Genomic DNA, 19,792 nt, shown 5'->3' on the forward strand with positions numbered 1-19,792 from the left:
TCTCAGTCTTCTTTATATGATCGCATCAGAGAGCGCCATGATGATGACCCCCATCTGGTTGTCCTTAAGGACACTGTTTAACACGGTGATGCCAAGGAAGTCACTATTGGAGATGATGGTGTGTTACGGATGCAGGGCAAGCTATGTGTTCCTAATGTAGATAGTTTGCGTGAGTTGATTCTCCAGGAAGCTCACAGTTCATGGTACTCCATTCATCCAGGGGCGCGAAGATGTATCAGGATTTGAGGCAGCACAATTAGTGGAGACGAATCCAGATAGATATAGTTGGGTTTGTAGCTCGTTGTCTAAATTGTCAATAGGTGAAATACGAGCATTAGAGACCGGGAGGATTGCTTCAGAGACTTGAAATTCCGAAGTGGAAATGGAAGCGTATTACCATGGATTTCGTAGTTGGGCTTCCATGGACTTTGAGAAAGTTTGATGTTGTTTGGGTTATTGTAGATCGGTTGACCAAGTCTGCACATTTCATTCCAGTTGGTACTACTTATTCTTCGGAGCGGTTGGCTGAGATTTATATCCACGAGATTATTCTCCTACACGGGGTGCCTCTGTCTATCATTTCGTACTGCCGAACGCAATTTACATCACAGTTTTGGAGAGTAGTATAATGAGAATTAGGTACACAGGTTCAACTAAGTATATCATTTCACCCTCGGACGGACGGGCAGTCCGAGCGCACTATTCAGATATTGGAAGATATTATAGATTTTTGAGGTTCTTGGGATCAGTTTCTACCACTCGCGGAGTTTGCTTACAATAACAGCTACCAATCTCCGGTGGGTTAGTTTGAGCCGGGTGAGGCTATGCTATTGGGTACTAACTTAGTTCAGGATGCTTTGGAGAAGGTTATATTGATTCAGGAGCGGCTTTGCACGACGCAGTCTATACAGAAGAGTTATGCTGACAGGAAGGTCCGTGGTGTTGCTTACATGGTTGGGGAGAAGGTTCTGCTCAAGATTTCACCTATGAAGGGTGTGTGGAGGTTTGGGAAGAAGGGAAAGTTGAGCCCTCAATATATTGGGCTTTTTGAGATACTCAAGAAAATTTGAGAAGTGGCTTATGAACTTGCTTTGCCACCTAGTCTAACGACTCGGCCGATCATTTTGAGTATTACAACCTCGTTCCCCTATTTACTTCTCAATTTATGCTTTACATTGGTTATGTGACTTTTCGGGGGTAATTGGTTCGGGTCCGGTGAGGTTTTAGAATGATTTGGAACACTTAGTTCCAAGGTTTAGAACTTAAGTTGAAAAGGTTGACCGGATGTTGACTTATATGTAACGACCCCGGAGAATTTTGCTAAGAAAATTAAGGTTTTGTAGTGCCGAGGTAGATAAATTAGTACAAAGATTATAGAAATTTGGGTTGAACAATGCACTGGGGAGTAAAGAAACATTTGTGGCAGAAAAATGCATTTCTGCAGTCCATTATGCGATCGCAGAATCACTCTGCAGACCGCATAATGGCCGCAGAGTAAAGCGAAAATGAGCCAAGTTTGAGGACCATTGTGCAGTCAATTATGCGATCGCATAATTGTTTCACAGACCGCAAAACCTATCGCATAATCAACTTGGGATTTCCGAAGGGACGTTATGCGGTGCCGCATAATTACCGCATACCCAGGAAGGTGACCCCCGATTTTGAACACCAATATTTGCGGCTGATATGCGGACCGCATACCAATTCTGTGATCGTATATGCGACCGCAGAGTGTGTTTCGGAGCTTCTTATTTCTAGTTTTATAAACCCGACCCCATTCTTATAAAATACTATTAGGGGTCATTATGAAGGATTTCATCTGATATTTTATAGATAGGTGAGAGCATCTTAGAGAGAGAAAGTGACGACCAAGCCATTTGTCCATCAATTCTTGTTCAAGGTTTGAAGAATTCACAAGAATCTTGCTAGGGCTTCAAAGAGGTAAGGATTTCTTCCCCCAATTCTTCAATTTTGATTTGGAGGTAAAGATGGGTGATTATGAGTATGATTCTTGGGTGTAAGAGTATTATTTATACGTATCAATAAGGTTTATGGAAAGATTGTTGAGTTCAAATGGGTAAAGATTGGGTTGAACATGGTAGAAATCTTCAAAGACTTTAATTGAAGATTTGAGGGTCGAGTTGATGTCGGAATTTGGTGAAATTTGTAAGGTTGGACTCGTGGTTGGATGGGCGTTCATATTTTATAACTTTTGTCGGGTTTAGAGACATGGGCCCCATGGGCAATGTTTGAGTTAAATTTCAAATTTTATTGGTAAAATTAGTATTTCCTTATGGAATTAATTTCAATAATAGGTATTGACTGAATCGAATTAATTGTGGCTAGATACGAGGCTTTAGGAGACCAATTCTCGTGGCAAGGGCATAGAAGAATAAAAAATTATACGGTTTAAGGTAAATAACGGTTCTAAATTTGGTCCTGAGGGTATGGAGCCCCGAATTAAATGTTATACGATTGATTTTGAGGTGACACACACGCTAGGTGACGGGGGTGTGGGCGTGCACCGTAGGAATTGTAACTTGATCAAAATTCCATAGAACTGTGTAGTTGAATAATCTGTTCTTATCTGTACATTCTCCATGTAGTAGAGAAATTAAACCAGAAATCATGTTTAGATTATGTGTTGGCACTGTAGCGACCCACAGAGGTCGTGTACCTATTGAACTATCTGCTTAATTGTTGTTTTGTACCCAGTCACAATTTACTTATTTATGTTTTCTCAGTCTCTATTGTTCCTTATTGATGCATCATATCAATTGTTGTTTGGGCTGATTTTTCATGATTATTAAGAGCCCGAGAGACTGGAGAGAATTATGACTGAGTGAGGCCGAGGGCTTGATTGTGAGATATTATATTATAGCGCGTGAGTTGTCCGTGCGGATCCATATATTATATTATATCACGTGAGTTGTCCATGCAGATCCATATTTTATATTATAGCATATGGGTGTCCGGGCATCACGTGAGTTGTCCGTGCGGATCCAAATATTGATACTATAGCATGTGAGTTGTCCGTGCGGATTATAGCGCTTGGACTGAAGGAGCTCCTCCGGTGTCTGTACACACCCCCAGTGAGCGCAGGTACCTACTGAGTGCCAGTGCTGAGTGAATGAAACGGCTGAGTGACTATGGTCCTGAGAGGATGCATTTGATTTCATTCTTATTCCACTACAGTTGTCATATATCACTTTGTTGGAAATATCTGAAAGATATTATCTTCTTTTTCAGTCGAACTTGATATGAAATTTTTTTTTTGTTTCAAATGTTGAACATGAAAGCATGCCTAAATATGATGTTGGAAATTACTGTAATTGCACTAAACTGTGAAGCTCGTCACTATCTTCAGCTCTTAATTTTGTATTGTTACTTGGTGAGTTGGTTGTACTCATACTACACCCTCCCCCACGTGTGCAGATCCCGGTACTTCCGCACACGGCGGTTGCTAGTGTTTCAGAGCTTTATTTGTGGAGACTATCGAGGTAGCTGATTGGCATATACAAACCTTGACTCTCTTCTTTTCAGTTGTTGTACTGTTCATGTACTCAGTGACACCGGGTTTTGGGAATGTATCTTATGTCAGTTATTTATGAGATGTTTCTATGGAAATTCATATATTATGATTTTGAACATAAGAGAAAAATGTGGCTTATTGAGGTTGTCGTCTTGCCTAGTATTGAGATAGGCGCCATCACGACAAGTTAGGATTTTAGGTCGTGATATAAAAGAAGTACAAAAGGTAAATGACACATGAGAGAATAGAAGGGGACTCCGAGGTCTGCTATCACGGCAGGTGTACTTTGAAGTCTCCGTACAACAACAAGCACTCTCAGCTATTAGCGGGGCTGATAAGAAGTACTTGGATATGCACACAAAACATGTGCAGAAGAGTAGCATGAGTACACTACAACGGTACCAGTAAGTGCCAAGCCTAGCCTTGGTCAAGTAGTGACGAGGTCAGGTCAGGCCCGCTGGTAAATAATAAATAAGGCAGGAGAATATACAGTATAATAAGAGAGTAGAATTTAGCAAAAAGAAACACAACAAAGCAACAGTACTACACACGGGGAAATAGAAGGGGATCTCCCGAGATACCGTCTCGTAATCCCAAAGTAAATAAGCAAGAAGATCTCTCGATGTACCGCCTCGTAGTCTCAAAAGTAAATGTGCAGGAAGAACTAGACAACAGTCACATATCACAACAGTGCCAAATTCTAAGGGGATTTCCCCCACACAAGGTTAGGCAAGCCACTTACCTGGAACCAAGCTCAATCAATCGGTAACACTGTCTTTTCCATAAATATACGACTCTGAATGGCCCAAAGCTAGCCAAAATCAATTACATACCATAAATACAACTATAGGAAATTAATATAGTCAATGAAATCAAAGATAAAGCAAGAAATTAGAAAATCGCTCCAAAACGTCGACCCGTGCCCGCGTCTTGGAATCGGGTAAAAGTCACAAAATATGAACACCATTAACTCACGAGCTTGGTTATGTAATTAGTTTCGGTATCCGACCTCAATTTGAGGTCTAAATCCCCATTTTACAAAAATCCCTAATTCTACCCAAAACCCCCTATTACCACCATGAAAATACAAGATTTTTTGTTGAAATCTTAGGAAATGTAGTGAAAGATTGAAAGAAACTAGTTTAGAATCACTTACCAATGATTTGGGGAAGAAAGGTTCTTTGAAAAATAGCCTCTAGGGTTTCTTGTTTTGAAATTTTGAGAGAATGAACCAAAATCCCGTCTAAGTCCCATTTTGATAAGTTGCAGATGTCGCATTTGCGACCCGGGGTTCGCAATTGGTCAGCCTATCCACAATCACCCAAACTGCATCAAACTTCTGCTGGATCCGTGGAAGTCCAACCATGAAATCCATCATGATCCGCTCCCATTTCCACTCTGGAATCTCTAAATTATGAAGCAACCCACCTGGCCGCTGATTCTCATACTTCACCTTCTAGCAATTTAGCCACCGAGCTACATACTCCACTATGTCCTTCTTCATCTTCCTCCACCAGTAATGCTCCCTTAAGTCCTAGTACATCTTCGCGACACCTAGATAAATGGAGTACCGCGGGCTGTGAGCCTCCTGGAGAATCAAATCACGCAACCCATCTACATTGGGCACACATAGCTTGCCCTGCATCCTCAATGCACCATCATCCCCAATAGTGACCATCTTAGCATTACCGTTCTGAAACGTGTCCCTAAAGACAAACAGATGGGGTCATCATAATGACGCTCCCTGATATGATCATAAAGAGACGACCGAGAGACCACACAAGCCAATACTCGACTTGGCTAAGAAATACCCAATCTTACAAACTGGCTAGCTAAGGCCTGAACATCCAACGCTAATAGCCTCTCTATTGTTGGTAGATATGCTAAACTCCACAAACTCTCTGTCCGGTGACTCAAAGCATCGTCCACCACATTGGCTTTCCGTGGATGGTACAAAATGGTGATATCATAATCCTTAAACAGCTCCAACTACCTCCGCTGACGCAAGTTAAGATCCTTCTGTTGGAAAAAATGCTGCAAACTCCGGTGATCAGTGTAGATCTCACAAGGGACACCGTACAAATAGTGCTTCCAAATCTTCAACGCATGAATAATAGCTGCTAACTCAAGGTCGTGGACAGGATAGTTCTTTTCATGCACCATGAGTTGTCTGGACGCGTAGGTAATCACCTAACCGTCCTGCATCAACACAGCACCGAGACCAATTCGCGACGCGTCACAATATACAGTATAAGACCCCAAACCTGTAGGCAATACCAATACTGGGCTGTAGTCAAATTTTTCTTGAACTTCTGACTCCCCACACTTCTCTGTCCACCTGAATGGAGCACCCTTCTGGGTCGTCCTGGTCATAGGTGTTTCAATAGATGATAATCCCTCTACAAAAAGATGGTAATACCCCGCCAAACCAAGAAAATTCCGAATCTCCATAGCTGATGATGGTCTAGGATAACTCTGTACTGCTCCAACCTTCTTCGTATCCACGTTGATCCCATCACTCGATAATACATGACGTAAGAATCCCACTGAGTCTAGCCAAAACTCACACTTTGAAAATTTTTCATATAACTTCTTTTCTCTCAAGGTCTGAAGCACAGTCCTCAGGTACTGCTCATGATACTCCCGAGACCGGGAGTACTCCAGAATGTCGTCAATAAACACAATGACGAATGAGTCAACATAGGGCCGGAACACATTGTGCATCGAGTGCATAAACGTTGCTGGGGTCATTGGTCAGCCCAAAATACATCACAAGGAACTCATAGTGACCATACCGAGTCTTGAAAGCAGTCTTCGGGATATCTAGCTCCCGAATCTTCAACTGATGATAGACAGAACGTAAATCAATCTTAGACAACACCTTGGCACCCTGTAGCTGATCAAATAAATCATCAATATGAGGCAATAGATACCTGTTCTTCACTGTAACTTTGTTGAGCTAGAGATAATCAATGCACATATGCATAGAATAATCCTTCTTCTTCACAAACAAGACAGGAGCACCCCAAGGCGACACACTAGGCTAAATGAAGCCCTTATCAAGGAACTCCTATAATTGCTCTTTCAATTCCTTCAACTCAGGAGGAGCCATATAATACGGAGGAATAGAGATGGACTGAGTGCCCGACAATAAATCAATGCCAAAATCAATATCTCTATCAGGCGGCATGCCCGGAAGATTAATTGGAAACACATCTGGAAAGTCCCTCACTACCAGGACTGACTCAACTGTATGGGTATCAATAATAACATCTCTCACATAAGCTAGATACGCGTTGCACCCCTTCTCAACCATTCGCTGAGCTTTAAGGAATGAAATAACTCTGCTAGGATTATACTCTAAGGTACCTCTCTATTCTAATCGTGGTAATCCTGGCATAGCCAGTGTCACGGTCTTAGCGTGACAATTAAGAATAGCATAATGGGGTGACAATCAGTCCATGCCCAAGATAATATCAAAGTCTATCATACTGAGCAATAATAAATCGTCTTTGGTCTCAAAACTACTAAGAGCAATCAAACATGACCGATACATGCAGTTCACAACAAGAGAATCTTCCACATTAGTAGACACATAAACAGGGAAACTCAAGGAATCACGAGATATGCCCAAATACGGGGCAAAATAAGATGACACATAGGAATATGTAGAGCTAGGATCAAATAACACTGACGCGTCTCTATGAAAGACTAGAACGATACCTGTAATGACAGAGTCAGAAACAACTGCCTCTGTACGAGCTGGAAGAGCATAATATCTGGCATAGCCTCCCCCTCTAGGGCAACCTTGACCTCCACCTCGAGCTAGCTGAGCAAGTGGGGAGGTAGTTGGTGCTGGAATTATAGCCTGAGGACACGGTGGAGCACGCAGTGGATGAGAAGTCTGTAGAGGTGCACCCCTCCTAAGTCTGGGGCAATCCCTCACCATATGACGAGTGTCGCCATACTCAAAATAGGCTCTCGGAGAGCGTGGCTGCTGTGACTGGCTCGGGCCAGGTCTGCTGGACTTACCGCTAAAAGCACCCCGTGTAGGAGGGATACTAGTCATTGGCGGTGCATAATAAGGATCTTGGGGCTTAGAAGGGGCCAGAATATCACTGGCGGCTGAAAGAGCTGAATGAACGGGGCGACTCACAGAACCCCTACCATGTCGAACTGCAGCTTGGGCACGAGTACCACTGTAAGTGCCAGACTCTCGAGACCTCTTGGCCTCCCTCTCCTCTCTATCCCGAGTGAGCATGCCCTTCAATCTCCTAGAAATACTCACAACCTACTGGTAAGAAATATCCATCTCCAGCTCCCTGACCATACTAATCCTGATACTGGGGCAGAGTCCCTCAATAAGCCGATGAACCCTCTCTCGAACTGTGGAAACCAAGGCCGGTGCATGTCGGCCCAAATCACTGAAACAAACTGCATACTCTAACACAGCCATAGCACCCTAGCGTAGCTGCTCAAACTCCGCACGCCATGCGTCTCCGAGACACTGTGGAACATACTCCCTCAAGAACATGTCCGAGAACTGAATTCATGTAAGTGAAGCTGCCTCAGCTAGACTACCCAACTTATAAGCATGCCACCACTGATAGGTTGCTCCTCTAAGCTGGAATGCAGTAAAAGAAACTCCACTCGACTCCTCTACACCCATTGTACGGAGAATACGGTGACATTTCTCTAGAAAACCCTGGGCATCCTATGACGCCAATCCACTAAAGGTAGGAGGGCGGTACTTCTTGTACCTCTCAGGTCTGAGCTGCTCTACCTCAGAAACTATTGCCCTAATCTCGGGCTGAGCTGGAGCTACTGGCTACATCGGTATAATCTCCGAAACCTGGTCGACCTGAACCCGCTGCTCTGGAGTACCGACGACGGGAGTCTGTGCTCCTCCCCCAACCTAAGATGTGGCAGGAGCAAGTAGAATCAATCCGGCCTGAGCTAAGGTGCTGAACATGCTCAGAAACTAGGCTAGAGTCTTCTGGAGGGCTAGTGCAGCAACAGGTACCTCGGGTGTCTGCCCTCCAGCTGGAGCTACTAGGGGCTCCTCTGTCGCAGCTCGCACGGGTGATGTGGCTGCACTGCGTGGACTTCCTTGGCCTCTACCCCGGACCCGGTCTCTCGTGGCTCTAGCAGGGGGCACGGGCGCCTAGTCATCAGATCCGCCTGTAAGTGTCCTCACCATCTGTGAGAGAATAGAATACAAAAGTTTAGAATTTCTAAAACAATAATTTCGCACGACAAGGAACCAAAGAAGTGTAACTTTTCCTAACAGTTCCATAGCCTCCCGAAGATAAGTACAGACATCTCCGTACCGATCCATGAGACTCTAATAAACCGGCTTGTGACTCATGACACCTATGAAACTAGAGCTCTGATACCAACTTGTCACGACCCAATTCTCCCTCCGTAAGACGTCGTGATGGCACCTAGTCTCTACGACTAGATAAGCCTAACAAAATGAGGAAATAACAAAATGGAAGTAAAACTTAACAACTAACTGCAACATATAGTTAAATAACTGGTAACAATGCCACTTGGCACGTACAATAACCATCACTCCACTAATACACAGTATTCTCAAAACCTGGAACATCATAAGTCACAAGCTATAGAAAGAAACTAGTATCTCTATACACAAAGTCTAACAAAAAGTGTACGGAAGGTAAATGACACATAAGAGAATAGAAAGGGACTCCAAGGTCTACGGACGCGGCGGGTGTACCTTGAGGTATCCGTATAGTAACAAGCACTCTTAGCTATTAGCAGAGTTGATAAGAAGTACCTGGATCTGCAGACAAAATATGTGCAGAAGTGTAGCATTAGTGCACCACAACGGTACCCAGTAAGTGCCAATCCTAACCTCGGTCGAGTAGTGACAAGGTCAGGTCAGGCTCACTCGTAAAAAATAAATAAGATATGAGAATATACAGTATAATAAGAGACTAGAATTTAGCAAAAGGAAACACAACAAAGCAATAGTACAACACACGAGGTAAACAATAGGGGATCTCCCGAGATACCATCTCGTAGTCCCAAAGTAAATAAGCAAGGAGATCTCCCGAGGTACCGCTTCGTAGTCTCAAAAATAAATGTGCAGGGAGAACTCCTAAGGTACCGCCTCGTAGTGTCAAAAGTAAATATGCAGGGAGATCTCCCGAGATACCGCCTCATAGTCTCAAAAGTAAATATGCCAGGAGACCTCCCGAGGAACCGTATCATAGTCTCAAGAGTATATATGCAGGGAGAACTCATGAGGTACCGCCTTTACTCTCAAAAGTAAACACACAGCTCAAACCGATAAATACAACAGTAACAACAAGATTTCTACAATTAATACTAATAAGGAACAAGGAAAAGTAGGAAATCAAGTAGGCATACTTCACAGAGTTCAAATAAGCAATCAAAGCATGTAGACATGCGACGTTAGACTAAACAGGATAACTACACATATTGGAATTGCTCAATTAAGAATGAAAACAGTCTAATACTCTTTTAAACGGTATAACTCAAATTAAAGGAAGAACATGCTGCTACTCAGTAAAATAAATTGGGTTTTACAACAAATAGCTCGTGTACGTACTCGTCACCTCAAGTACACGACACTCACATATCAAAACAGTACCAAATCCTAAGGGGATTTCCCCCACCCAAGGTTAGGCAAGTCACTTACCTCGCACCAAGCTCAATCAATCGGTAACAATGCCTTTTCCACGAATATCCGACTTTGAATGGCCCAAAGCTCGTCAAAATCAATTGCATACCATCAATACAACTGTAGGAAATTAATCTAGTTAATGAAGTAAAAGCTAAAGCAAGAAATTAGAAAATCACCCCAAAAAGTCGACCCGGGCCCACATCCCAGAATCGGGTAAAAGTCACAAAATATGAACACCCATTCACGCACGAGCCCGGTTATGTAATTTATTTTGGAATCCCACCTCAATTTGAGGTCTAAACCCCCATTTTACAATAATCCTTAATTCTACCCAAAACCCCCAATTACCACCATAAAAACACAAGATGTTTGGTTGAAATCTTAGGAAATGTAGTGAGAGATTGAAAGAAACTAGTTTAGAATCACTTACCAATGATTTGGGGAAGAAAGATTATTTGAAAATTTGCCTCTAGGGTTTCTTGTTTTGAAAATTTGAGAGAATGAACAAAAATCCCGTCTAAGTCCCATTTTGATCAGTTGCAGATGTCGCATTTGTGACCTGGGGTTCGCAATTGCGAACCTCCGCCAATGCAAAGAATCAATCCCAAATGCGAATACATCACATCTCTGCTTTCATCGTGATTATGATGAATTGTTCGCAATTGGGAACATTGTTCTTCTATATTTGCAACCAAATTGACCGCAAATGCGACCAAGCCTGCCCCAGCCCCACTTTGCAAATGCGAATTATTGTTCGCAAATGCAAACTATGGCCTCCCCACAATTGCGACCTCTTGATTGCAAATGCGAACTCATGCTGACCCAAGTACTCTTCGCAAATGCGAAGAATTTGCTTGTAAATGTGAGCCTGTCAAGATTGGGGAAAGTTCGTAAATGCGAACACTGATCTCGCAATTGCAAGATCTGACACCAGTCACCAGAAATTGCAGAACCAGCTGAGTTTTCTAACTCCAAACCACTTTGTAGCCTATCCGAAACTCACCCAAACCCTCGGGGCTCCAAACCAAACATGCACACAGGTCTAAATCATCATACGAACCTGCTCGCGCGATCAAATCACCAAAATAACACCTAGAAATATGAATTAAACACCAAATCAAATAAAATTATTTAGAAAACTTTGAAACTTCTATTTTCACAACCGGACGTCTGAATCACGTCAAACCAACTTCGTTTCTCACCAAATTTGACATACAAGTAATAAATATAGTATTGGACCTATACCGTGTTCTGTTACCAAAATATGGACCCGATCCAAAAGGTCAAACATTGGTCAAACATTTCAAATTCATTAAGCTTTTAACTTTCAAATTCCAACAAAGTGCGACTGGGCTAGGGACTTTCGCATTCGACTCTGGGCATACGCCCAAGTCCCAAATCATGATACAAGCTCACCTGGATCGTCAAAACACGAATCCGGGTCCGTTTTGCTCAAAACATTGATAGAAGTCAACTAAAATGGATTTTAAGGAAAACATTTATTATTTTCTCAGTTTTTAACATAAAAGCTTTCCAAAAAAATACACGGACTGTGCACGCAAATTGAGGAAGCTAAAAATGAGTAATTTAAGGCTTCAAAGCGCAGAATTAGTTTCTAAAACATAAGATGACCTATCGGGTCATCGTAGTATGTATTATCATGTGAGGAAAAGTATGAAGCACGAAGGGTGATGTCGTGCCATTCATATACACTAATATGAATGAAGGATAATGTCAAGCATTTCATATACATTATCATGTGAGGATGAGAGTAAAAGCACGAAGAGTGATGTCGTGCCATTATTTTTATATTATCATATGTTCATGGCAAGAAGGGTGTTTCCGTGCAGGCGAGGAGAAGAGACATACATTATATTGTGATATCTTTTCATTGTGTATACATTCATGCTTTTATCTTGAGCTGTTATTGTGCACCTATATTATTTTATGTGACTTGTAGTCGTTGTTCTTTCTGTGTCCTCTACCCCAAGTGTTGTTGTGTATCCATGCCTTCTATATGTTTAACTTGCAAATATTATAATTCTCTTTTTGTTTGTTATATTTGCATCTAAGCCTTCTACCATGCTAATTAGTGAAATTCATATTCTTCCTTCCTAATTGATGTCATAATTTCTATGCCTTTTTCCCAGCCTGTTTCCGTTGTCCATAAGTACTGCTTTGTTTGTTGTTGCTTCCTTTGTGCCTCCCACCTTATTTCTTATATTGTTATTAGCATTTCTCCCACCTAGTTGGTACTATTATATGTATGCTCGGTGAGAAAGAGATAAATGCACGAAGGGTGTCGCCGTGCTAATTGATGGATACATATATGTTGGGTGAGAATGAGACAAGTTCACGATAGTATAACCATGCCATTCAATGTGATATCTTGAATATATTACTTACACTATGAAAGTTATGAATTTGATATTGAGATTTCTCCTAGTAATCATTTTCTGTATCGCATAGTTATTTCATTGTACCCTTATCTGTTATGTTCTATAATTGTTTCTATTGTTAGTATATTGCACAGGTTATAACAGTGAGTATCGTTTTACTAAAAACCTCGTCACTACTTCGACGAGGTTAGACAAAATACTTACTGAGTACATGGGGTCGGCTGTACTCATACTACACTTCTGCACCTTGTGTGCAGATTTTGGATGTTGATGTTCTGGTGTATGGCGAGGGCTAGCATTGAAGACGTTTCTGCAATCCGGTCATAGTTGCGTCTTGTTCTTAGTATCTTTAGAATCATTAATATGTTCATGTATATGTTAAACAAATGATGTATTTTATTTCACATCAGCTTTGCAAATTCTAAATCTTAGAAACTCATGATTTGTACTACTAGTCCTTAGAAAAGGTAGAAAGGTTAAGTTGTTTTATCATTTATTTTCCTCGATAAACCTAATTAAATTGGATTATAGTTAATTGGCTTACCTAATGGGTCGGGTTAGGTGCCATCACAACTGGTCGGATTTTGGGTCGTGATAGATTGGTATCAAAGCTCTAGGTTCATGAGTTCTACAAGTCATGGGCACGTGTCTAGTAGAGTCTTGCGGATCGGTATGATGACGTCCATACTTTTCTTCGAGAGGCTACATGACATTTAGGATAATCTCCCATCTTTCTTTATTTCTCGTATAGAATTGATTCAGCTTGAAACATAACTTTTGAATTCCTTCCACGCATTTGTGTACACATGTGAGCATTCGATATTGGCTGTGCATCATCGGCATGTGATTCTATGAATGAGGTTCGAGATGAGTATTCTGTGTTTTGGTGATGGGCAAGTCTGAAGGACTTGAGGATAGGGTTAGGACAGCAACTTAAGCTTAGTAGTTTCGGTTGTGAGAACTTGCGCGTTTGTACTTATGCGTCGGGTAGATCCCTATGAGTGGAATATATGGCTCGATGGGCGGTGGAATGACTGAATGATGAGTATGATGCAACTACGGAATGGGTTCAGATGGTTTGAATGTGACGAGAAGAGTTTCTCAAGATGTCAAAAGGGCCATTGGGTTCTTGATTTCCATCTTGATTTGATATATAGTCTCGAGCTATGAGTGTGTTCAAGGATCTTTCATATTGTTAAATTCTAGGACAAATTAAATTCTCATGTTTTGTTAATGAGTTTAGACTCAGGAAGATTAAGTGTTTATGTATTATGGCTGTGAAAGGGTATATCAAGATGCTAATTTGAGGCTAAGTAGGTGGGTTATCTCCTACGGAATAATATACGGAGGTGTGATCCTTATAATGTTGAGTGGAGAGTTCTTTTCTACCTGCGTGGTGTATGTGTTGAGATTTGAATTTGAATCTGGCTAAGAAAGTTGACTTGACTGTCAAGAGAATAAGTGTGTGCTAACGGCGCATAAGTCATTTGGTCGCTTGGGCGGTGCAATTGATATTTGAGCAGAGTGGATGACTCTCAAAACGTTTCCAATGGATTCAAAATGCATATGTAGCAATTGAGAATTTTTCAAATTTGTATATGGCTAAGACCTGAGACTTGCATTTGATGACGCCGGGACTTGCGGTAATTCTGTAGCACTATGGGTTCTACCCTTCAGTATCAGAAAGGTAAAATAAAAAATTCCAAAATTCGCATAAGGTCTCTTTAGAGAGGATGTCTTGGTTATGGTACTTATGGGGTGTTTAAGAAGGAATACAACAACTTATGGGCATTGGAGCGGTGTGTTTATATGCTAGGATCTCTTGTGGTATGCTTTGGGTAAGAATTCTATCTAAATTTGGTTGAAGCACTAATTGCCTGAATTAATTGTGATAACCATGCTCTATGGGTGCGCATATGTTAGGGGCTTGAGCCCATGTGCGAGCATCGGGGAAATGCTAAGGCATAATATGCCTATAGTTGACTGTAAGCTTAAAGCTATAATGTTTTCTCATAATTGTACCATTGTTGTGAACTATTTGAGCTATACTTAAGGTTATGAAGAGGTTAACTCCCTGGATAAATTTGGTAATTAAAATTTATGTGCTAACTTGCCGATTTGAGCTATAATAACACACATTGTACATGCCTACACTTTAGCATGTCATTTATACCATTCCGGGAGCATGAGAATCTTATTTCATTCATCACATACATGTATACTTGTTTAACTGCTCCTGTATGACATGTTCGGACTGGAGGCTTGTGACTATGCCAGACGAATTATGTTATTATAGCACGTGAGTTGTCCGTGCGAATCTAGATATTGTACTATAGCACATGAGTTATTCGTGTAAAAACGTGAGTTGTCCGTATGGTTGACGAGATGTAATTCCTTATGCTTATTTCATGTGTTTTGCTCTTACTTTTATGAAAATAGTTCATAGGAAAATGTTAAAAATTTCCCCGATTGCTTAGCTTCTTCAGTAGCCTTCTTATTAATTTTTTTTACTATTATCTATCATGTCTGAATTATTACTTGTTTGGTGTACGAGATCGCATTGTGTGGGGGCTTTAAATAACGTTTGGTGTGACTTGACAATTGGGCTGCTTATATTGGTTGAGATGAGGTTTCTAGACTTGATATTTGCCCTATCGTATTGGGATAAAGATTGTTTGGAAGAATGATACCATATTTCCGCTATGAATTTAGGGAATGGCCCTGATTGGGCGAGTGAACTTCTCAGAGTATTGATCAGATAAGTAGTTAAAAGATTATGCATGTTTCCTTCATCATCGACAATGTACGAAGGTTTTATTGATATGAGGTTTACTAACGATATCATATTAGCTTTGGGCTAAGCTACGGTAGTCAGAAGTTATTGTTGTGAGTATCTGAGTAATGTGGTGTATCACGTGAGTACATATTGAGTCATGGTTATTGCTTGGCACGACCTGTTCAGACATATACAGTATGTAAATGAGAGATTCGGGTCTTTTAAGGAATTTCAGATGTTAGAAATTGGGTTCCAAGGTTTATTGGCTAAGGTTAAATTGGTGATTTTCAGTTATGTGGTGTTGTCAGCCGTATATGGAATAGGGTGACGTGGTATCACCCCGAGTATATGCGTGGAAAGGTGGAATAGCGGTTTGAAGAATTAGGAACAAATCTTGGCACGTTCGAGGATGAACGTTTTGTTTAAGTGGGGGAGAATGTAACGACCCGACTTGTTGTTTTGAGCATTTACGTTCCTTTCAACTATTTGAAGTTTTGAATAGTTTCATATGATATATTATGACGTGTGTGAATCGTCGGTTTTGATGTTTCAAGATTAGTTCGGAAGAATAAATTTCATGTTGGATGCTTAAATGAAAAGGGTTGACCGGAGTTTTATTTTTGTGCAAACGACTCCGGAATGGATTTTTGATGGTTCCAATAACTCCATGCGATGATTTTGGACTTAGGAATGTATCCGAATATTTATTTGGAAGTCCGTAGTTGATTTTGGCTTGAAATGGCGAAATTTGGAAATGGAAGGTTTGGAAGTTTGACCGGGAGTTGACTTTATTGATATCGGAGTCAGAATTTAATTCTAGAAATTTTAATAGTGTCACGACCCAAAAACCAACCGTCGTGATAACGCCTGTCGTGGAACTAGGCAAGCCACTAGTCAACTATCTGAACACAGTAAAAGTTTTTAAAATATAGGCGAAGGCAATTTAATAATTAAGGAAAAAGCCTTTTGAAGACAGAAATATCCAAAATACGATACAATCCTATCCCAAAACTGGTGTGTCACCGAGTACATGAGCATTTATGTCAGAATACAGTCTACTACAATGTCTAAGTAGTAAAAACTAGAGTACAGATAAAGAAAATGAAGGAGAGTCAAGGCATGCGAACGCCATGCAGCTACCTCGATAGTCTCCGAGATCCTAGCTCCTCAATCAGCAGTCGCCGTAACCAGAAGCACCTGGATCTGCACATGAGGTGCAGGGTGTAATTTGAGTACAACCAACTAAGTAAGTAACAAACCCAAAATGTGGGCTGAAAGTAGTGGCGAACTCAACCGGCATAATTCAATATAGAAATAATAGTGCAGAAATGTAGACATGCTTTCAAGTTCGGTAGATATCTTAAAACAGTAAAAATAGATCAATCTGAATGATACAAAAAATATAACTCCTCAACCTCTACCATGCCAATGAAATGTTGTATGTGATGCACCATGCTGACAGCCTCATGTGCTCACACTCTCGAATACTCGACCACTCAGCATTGTATAGGCCCATACAGCCCGTGGAATATCCATCCCGGAACATATACATCACTGACTATAAGTCACCCAGTACCGAGGAAGGCCAATCCAGCCCTTTGGAGAAGATCCGTCTCCAGGTTCACACTCTCAAATAATCAACCACTCGGTATTGTATATGGCCCGTACGGTCCAGGTAAGATCTATCCCAAAACATATATATCACTGACTATAAGTCACCCAATACCGAGGAAGGCGAATCCATCCCTGTGGAGAAGATCCATCTCCATATAATATCAACCGCGCTCACTGGAGGTGTGTGCAGACTACGGAGGGGATCCTTCAACCCAAGCGCTATCATAAATCAGTATAACCACTGCGGTGTTCAGCCCGATCCCATAAATGTCACTCATAAGCAGGCACTAGGCCTCACTGAGTAATCAATCTCTCCAGTCTCTCTCTCACGGGCTCACGTTGTCATGATACTAGCCCATAAACAATGATGTGATGCATCAATAAATAACAATAGAGACTGTGATGAGATATGAAATGAATGAATATGACTGAGTATGAAATATCAATGAAATCCATAAGACAACAACAAGAAACAACCACTATGGGTCCCAACAGTACCGCATAAAGCCTAAACATGATATCTAGCATGAGTGACAGCTCAATTACTTTATCACATAATGAAAACAAGGATATCAACAAGATAGAACCACCATATGGTCCCATGGAGTCAACCATGTCACAATTCTCATGGTGTACACCTGCACGCTCGTCACTTGGCATGTGCGTCACCTCCATACCAATCACATAACACAAAATTCGGGGTTTCGAACCCTCAAAACCAAGTTTGAAAGTGTTACTTACCACAATCCGGGCTAAATTCTACTCCAAAATGCCCTTGCCTCTCAAATCCATCTTCACACGTCCCAAATCTAGCCACAAGAAGTACAACACAATTGATATAGGCTAAAGGAATTTATTCCACAAGAAAAATATGAATTATAGCCAAAATTCAAAATCGGCCTAAACCCGACCCCGGGCCCACGTCTCGAAATCCGACAAAAGTCACAAAATCCGAAAGCTCATTCACTCACGAGACTAACCATACCAAATTCATCAAAATCCATCACAAATTGGTCATTGAAATCCTCAAAACTAACTCCCCAAATCCCTAGCGTCAAATCCCAAATTTACACCTAAAAAACACACCATCGAGATGGAAAATCAGTGGATAAACATAATTATTGAAGAAAATGAAGACAAGAAACTTACCTCAAGAATCCCCTTGAAACATCCTCCCAAAATCTCCAAACTCGGAGCTCAAAAAATGATAGAAATGGACAAAATGTTGGAACCTCGCGTATATAGGTTCTGCCCAGAGCATCTGCATCTGCGGCCATGCGAGCGTTTCTGTGCATCTGCATCTGCGCACGCCCTTGGGCTTCTGTGCGTGCCGCACCTGCGCCCCTTACGTGCGCTTCTGCGTAACCACACCTGCGAGCTCTATCCAACACTTCCTTGGTCGCTTTTGCGATTCATTCCGTGCTTTTGCATGCGCGCACCTGCGGTGCCCACTCCGCAGGTGCAGTTACATCAGTAGCAGCAACACTTCAGCTGCTTCATCAACTAAAAATTTAAGTCCAGTAACCACCCGAAATCAACCCGAGGCCCCCGGGACCTCAACCAACATACCAACAAGTCTTATAACAACATACGAACTTAGTCGAATCTTCAAATCACCTCCAACAATATAGATAATACGAATTACACACGGATTCAAGCCTAAGAAACTTCAAAATATCCAAATTCTACAAACGATGCCGAAACCTATCAAATCACGTCCGATTGACCTCAAATTTTGCACCCAAGTCATAAATGACCCCATGAACCTACTGAAACTTTCGGAATCGGAATATGACCCCAATATCAAAATTTTCACTACCGGCCAAATTCGCCAAAATTCCAACTTTTGCCAATTCAAGCCTAATTCTACTACGGACCTCCCAACATCATTCTGTACATGCTCCTAAGTCCAAAATCACCCAATGGAGCTAACGGAACCATCAAAATTAAAATTCGAGGTTGTTTGTATATAAGTCAACATCCGGTCAACTTTTCCAACTTAAGCTTTCAAATAAGAGACTAAGTGTCTCGATTCATTCTGAAATCACTCCGTACCTGAGCCAACTAACCCGATAAATCATAATACATCTGTAGAACACAAAAGAAGCAGAAAATGGGGGAAACGAGCTATAACTCTCGAAATGACCGCCCGGGTCGTTACACCATCCCCCACTTAAAGAAACGTTCATCCTCGAACGGGTCTAGAAACATACCTAGAGCCAAAAATAGGTGTGCATATCTACTCCACATCTCCCGCTCGGTCTCCCAAGTAGCCTCCTCAACCGCCTGAAACCAACCCACCGGAGATCTACCCCGTCTCCCATATAAAGCCTCATACGCAGCCATCTGAATGCTTGATTAGTAGCTGTTATTGTAAGCAATCTCCTTCGAGTGGAAAAAATTGATCTCGAGAACCACCAACATCAATGAAACAAGCACGCAGCACATCTTTCAGCATCTGAAAAATGCGCTCGGACTGTCCGTCCGTCTGAGGGTGAAATGTTGTACTCAACTGAACCTGTGTACCAAATTCTCACTGCACTGCTCTCCAAAACTGTGATGTAAACTGCGTGCCAAGAGTTGTTCCTAAACCTTTGAATCACTATTACACCTTACCACGAACATACCATGGGTGATCCCACGTCACCCTATTCCATATAGGCCTGACAACATAACACAATTGATGATCATGACTTTAACCTTAGAACCCAAATTCCCAACATCCAGAATTTCTTACAAGACCCGAGTCTCACATCTACACATTGTATGAGTCTGAACAGGCTGTATCAATCCATAAC

The 19,792-nt window shown here is 41.5% G+C and overlaps 1 protein-coding gene across 1 annotated transcript; it reads right to left on the reverse strand.

The window, feature by feature from the left end:
• Window positions 1-5,066: 5,066 nt before the first annotated feature.
• On the reverse strand, window positions 5,067-7,793 carry LOC138900300 (uncharacterized). Its single transcript, XM_070187024.1, has 4 exons — window positions 7,025-7,793; window positions 5,797-6,084; window positions 5,358-5,469; window positions 5,067-5,238 (listed from the first exon to the last, which is right to left on the reverse strand). Exons 1-4 carry the CDS (start codon window positions 7,791-7,793, stop codon window positions 5,067-5,069), a joined length of 1,341 nt encoding a protein of 446 aa, XP_070043125.1.
• Between the last annotated feature and the right edge of the window lie 11,999 nt (window positions 7,794-19,792).

The sequence above is a fragment of the Nicotiana tomentosiformis genome, chromosome 10 (assembly GCF_000390325.3).
Source record: "Nicotiana tomentosiformis chromosome 10, ASM39032v3, whole genome shotgun sequence".
Classification (NCBI taxonomy): domain Eukaryota; kingdom Viridiplantae; phylum Streptophyta; class Magnoliopsida; order Solanales; family Solanaceae; genus Nicotiana; species Nicotiana tomentosiformis.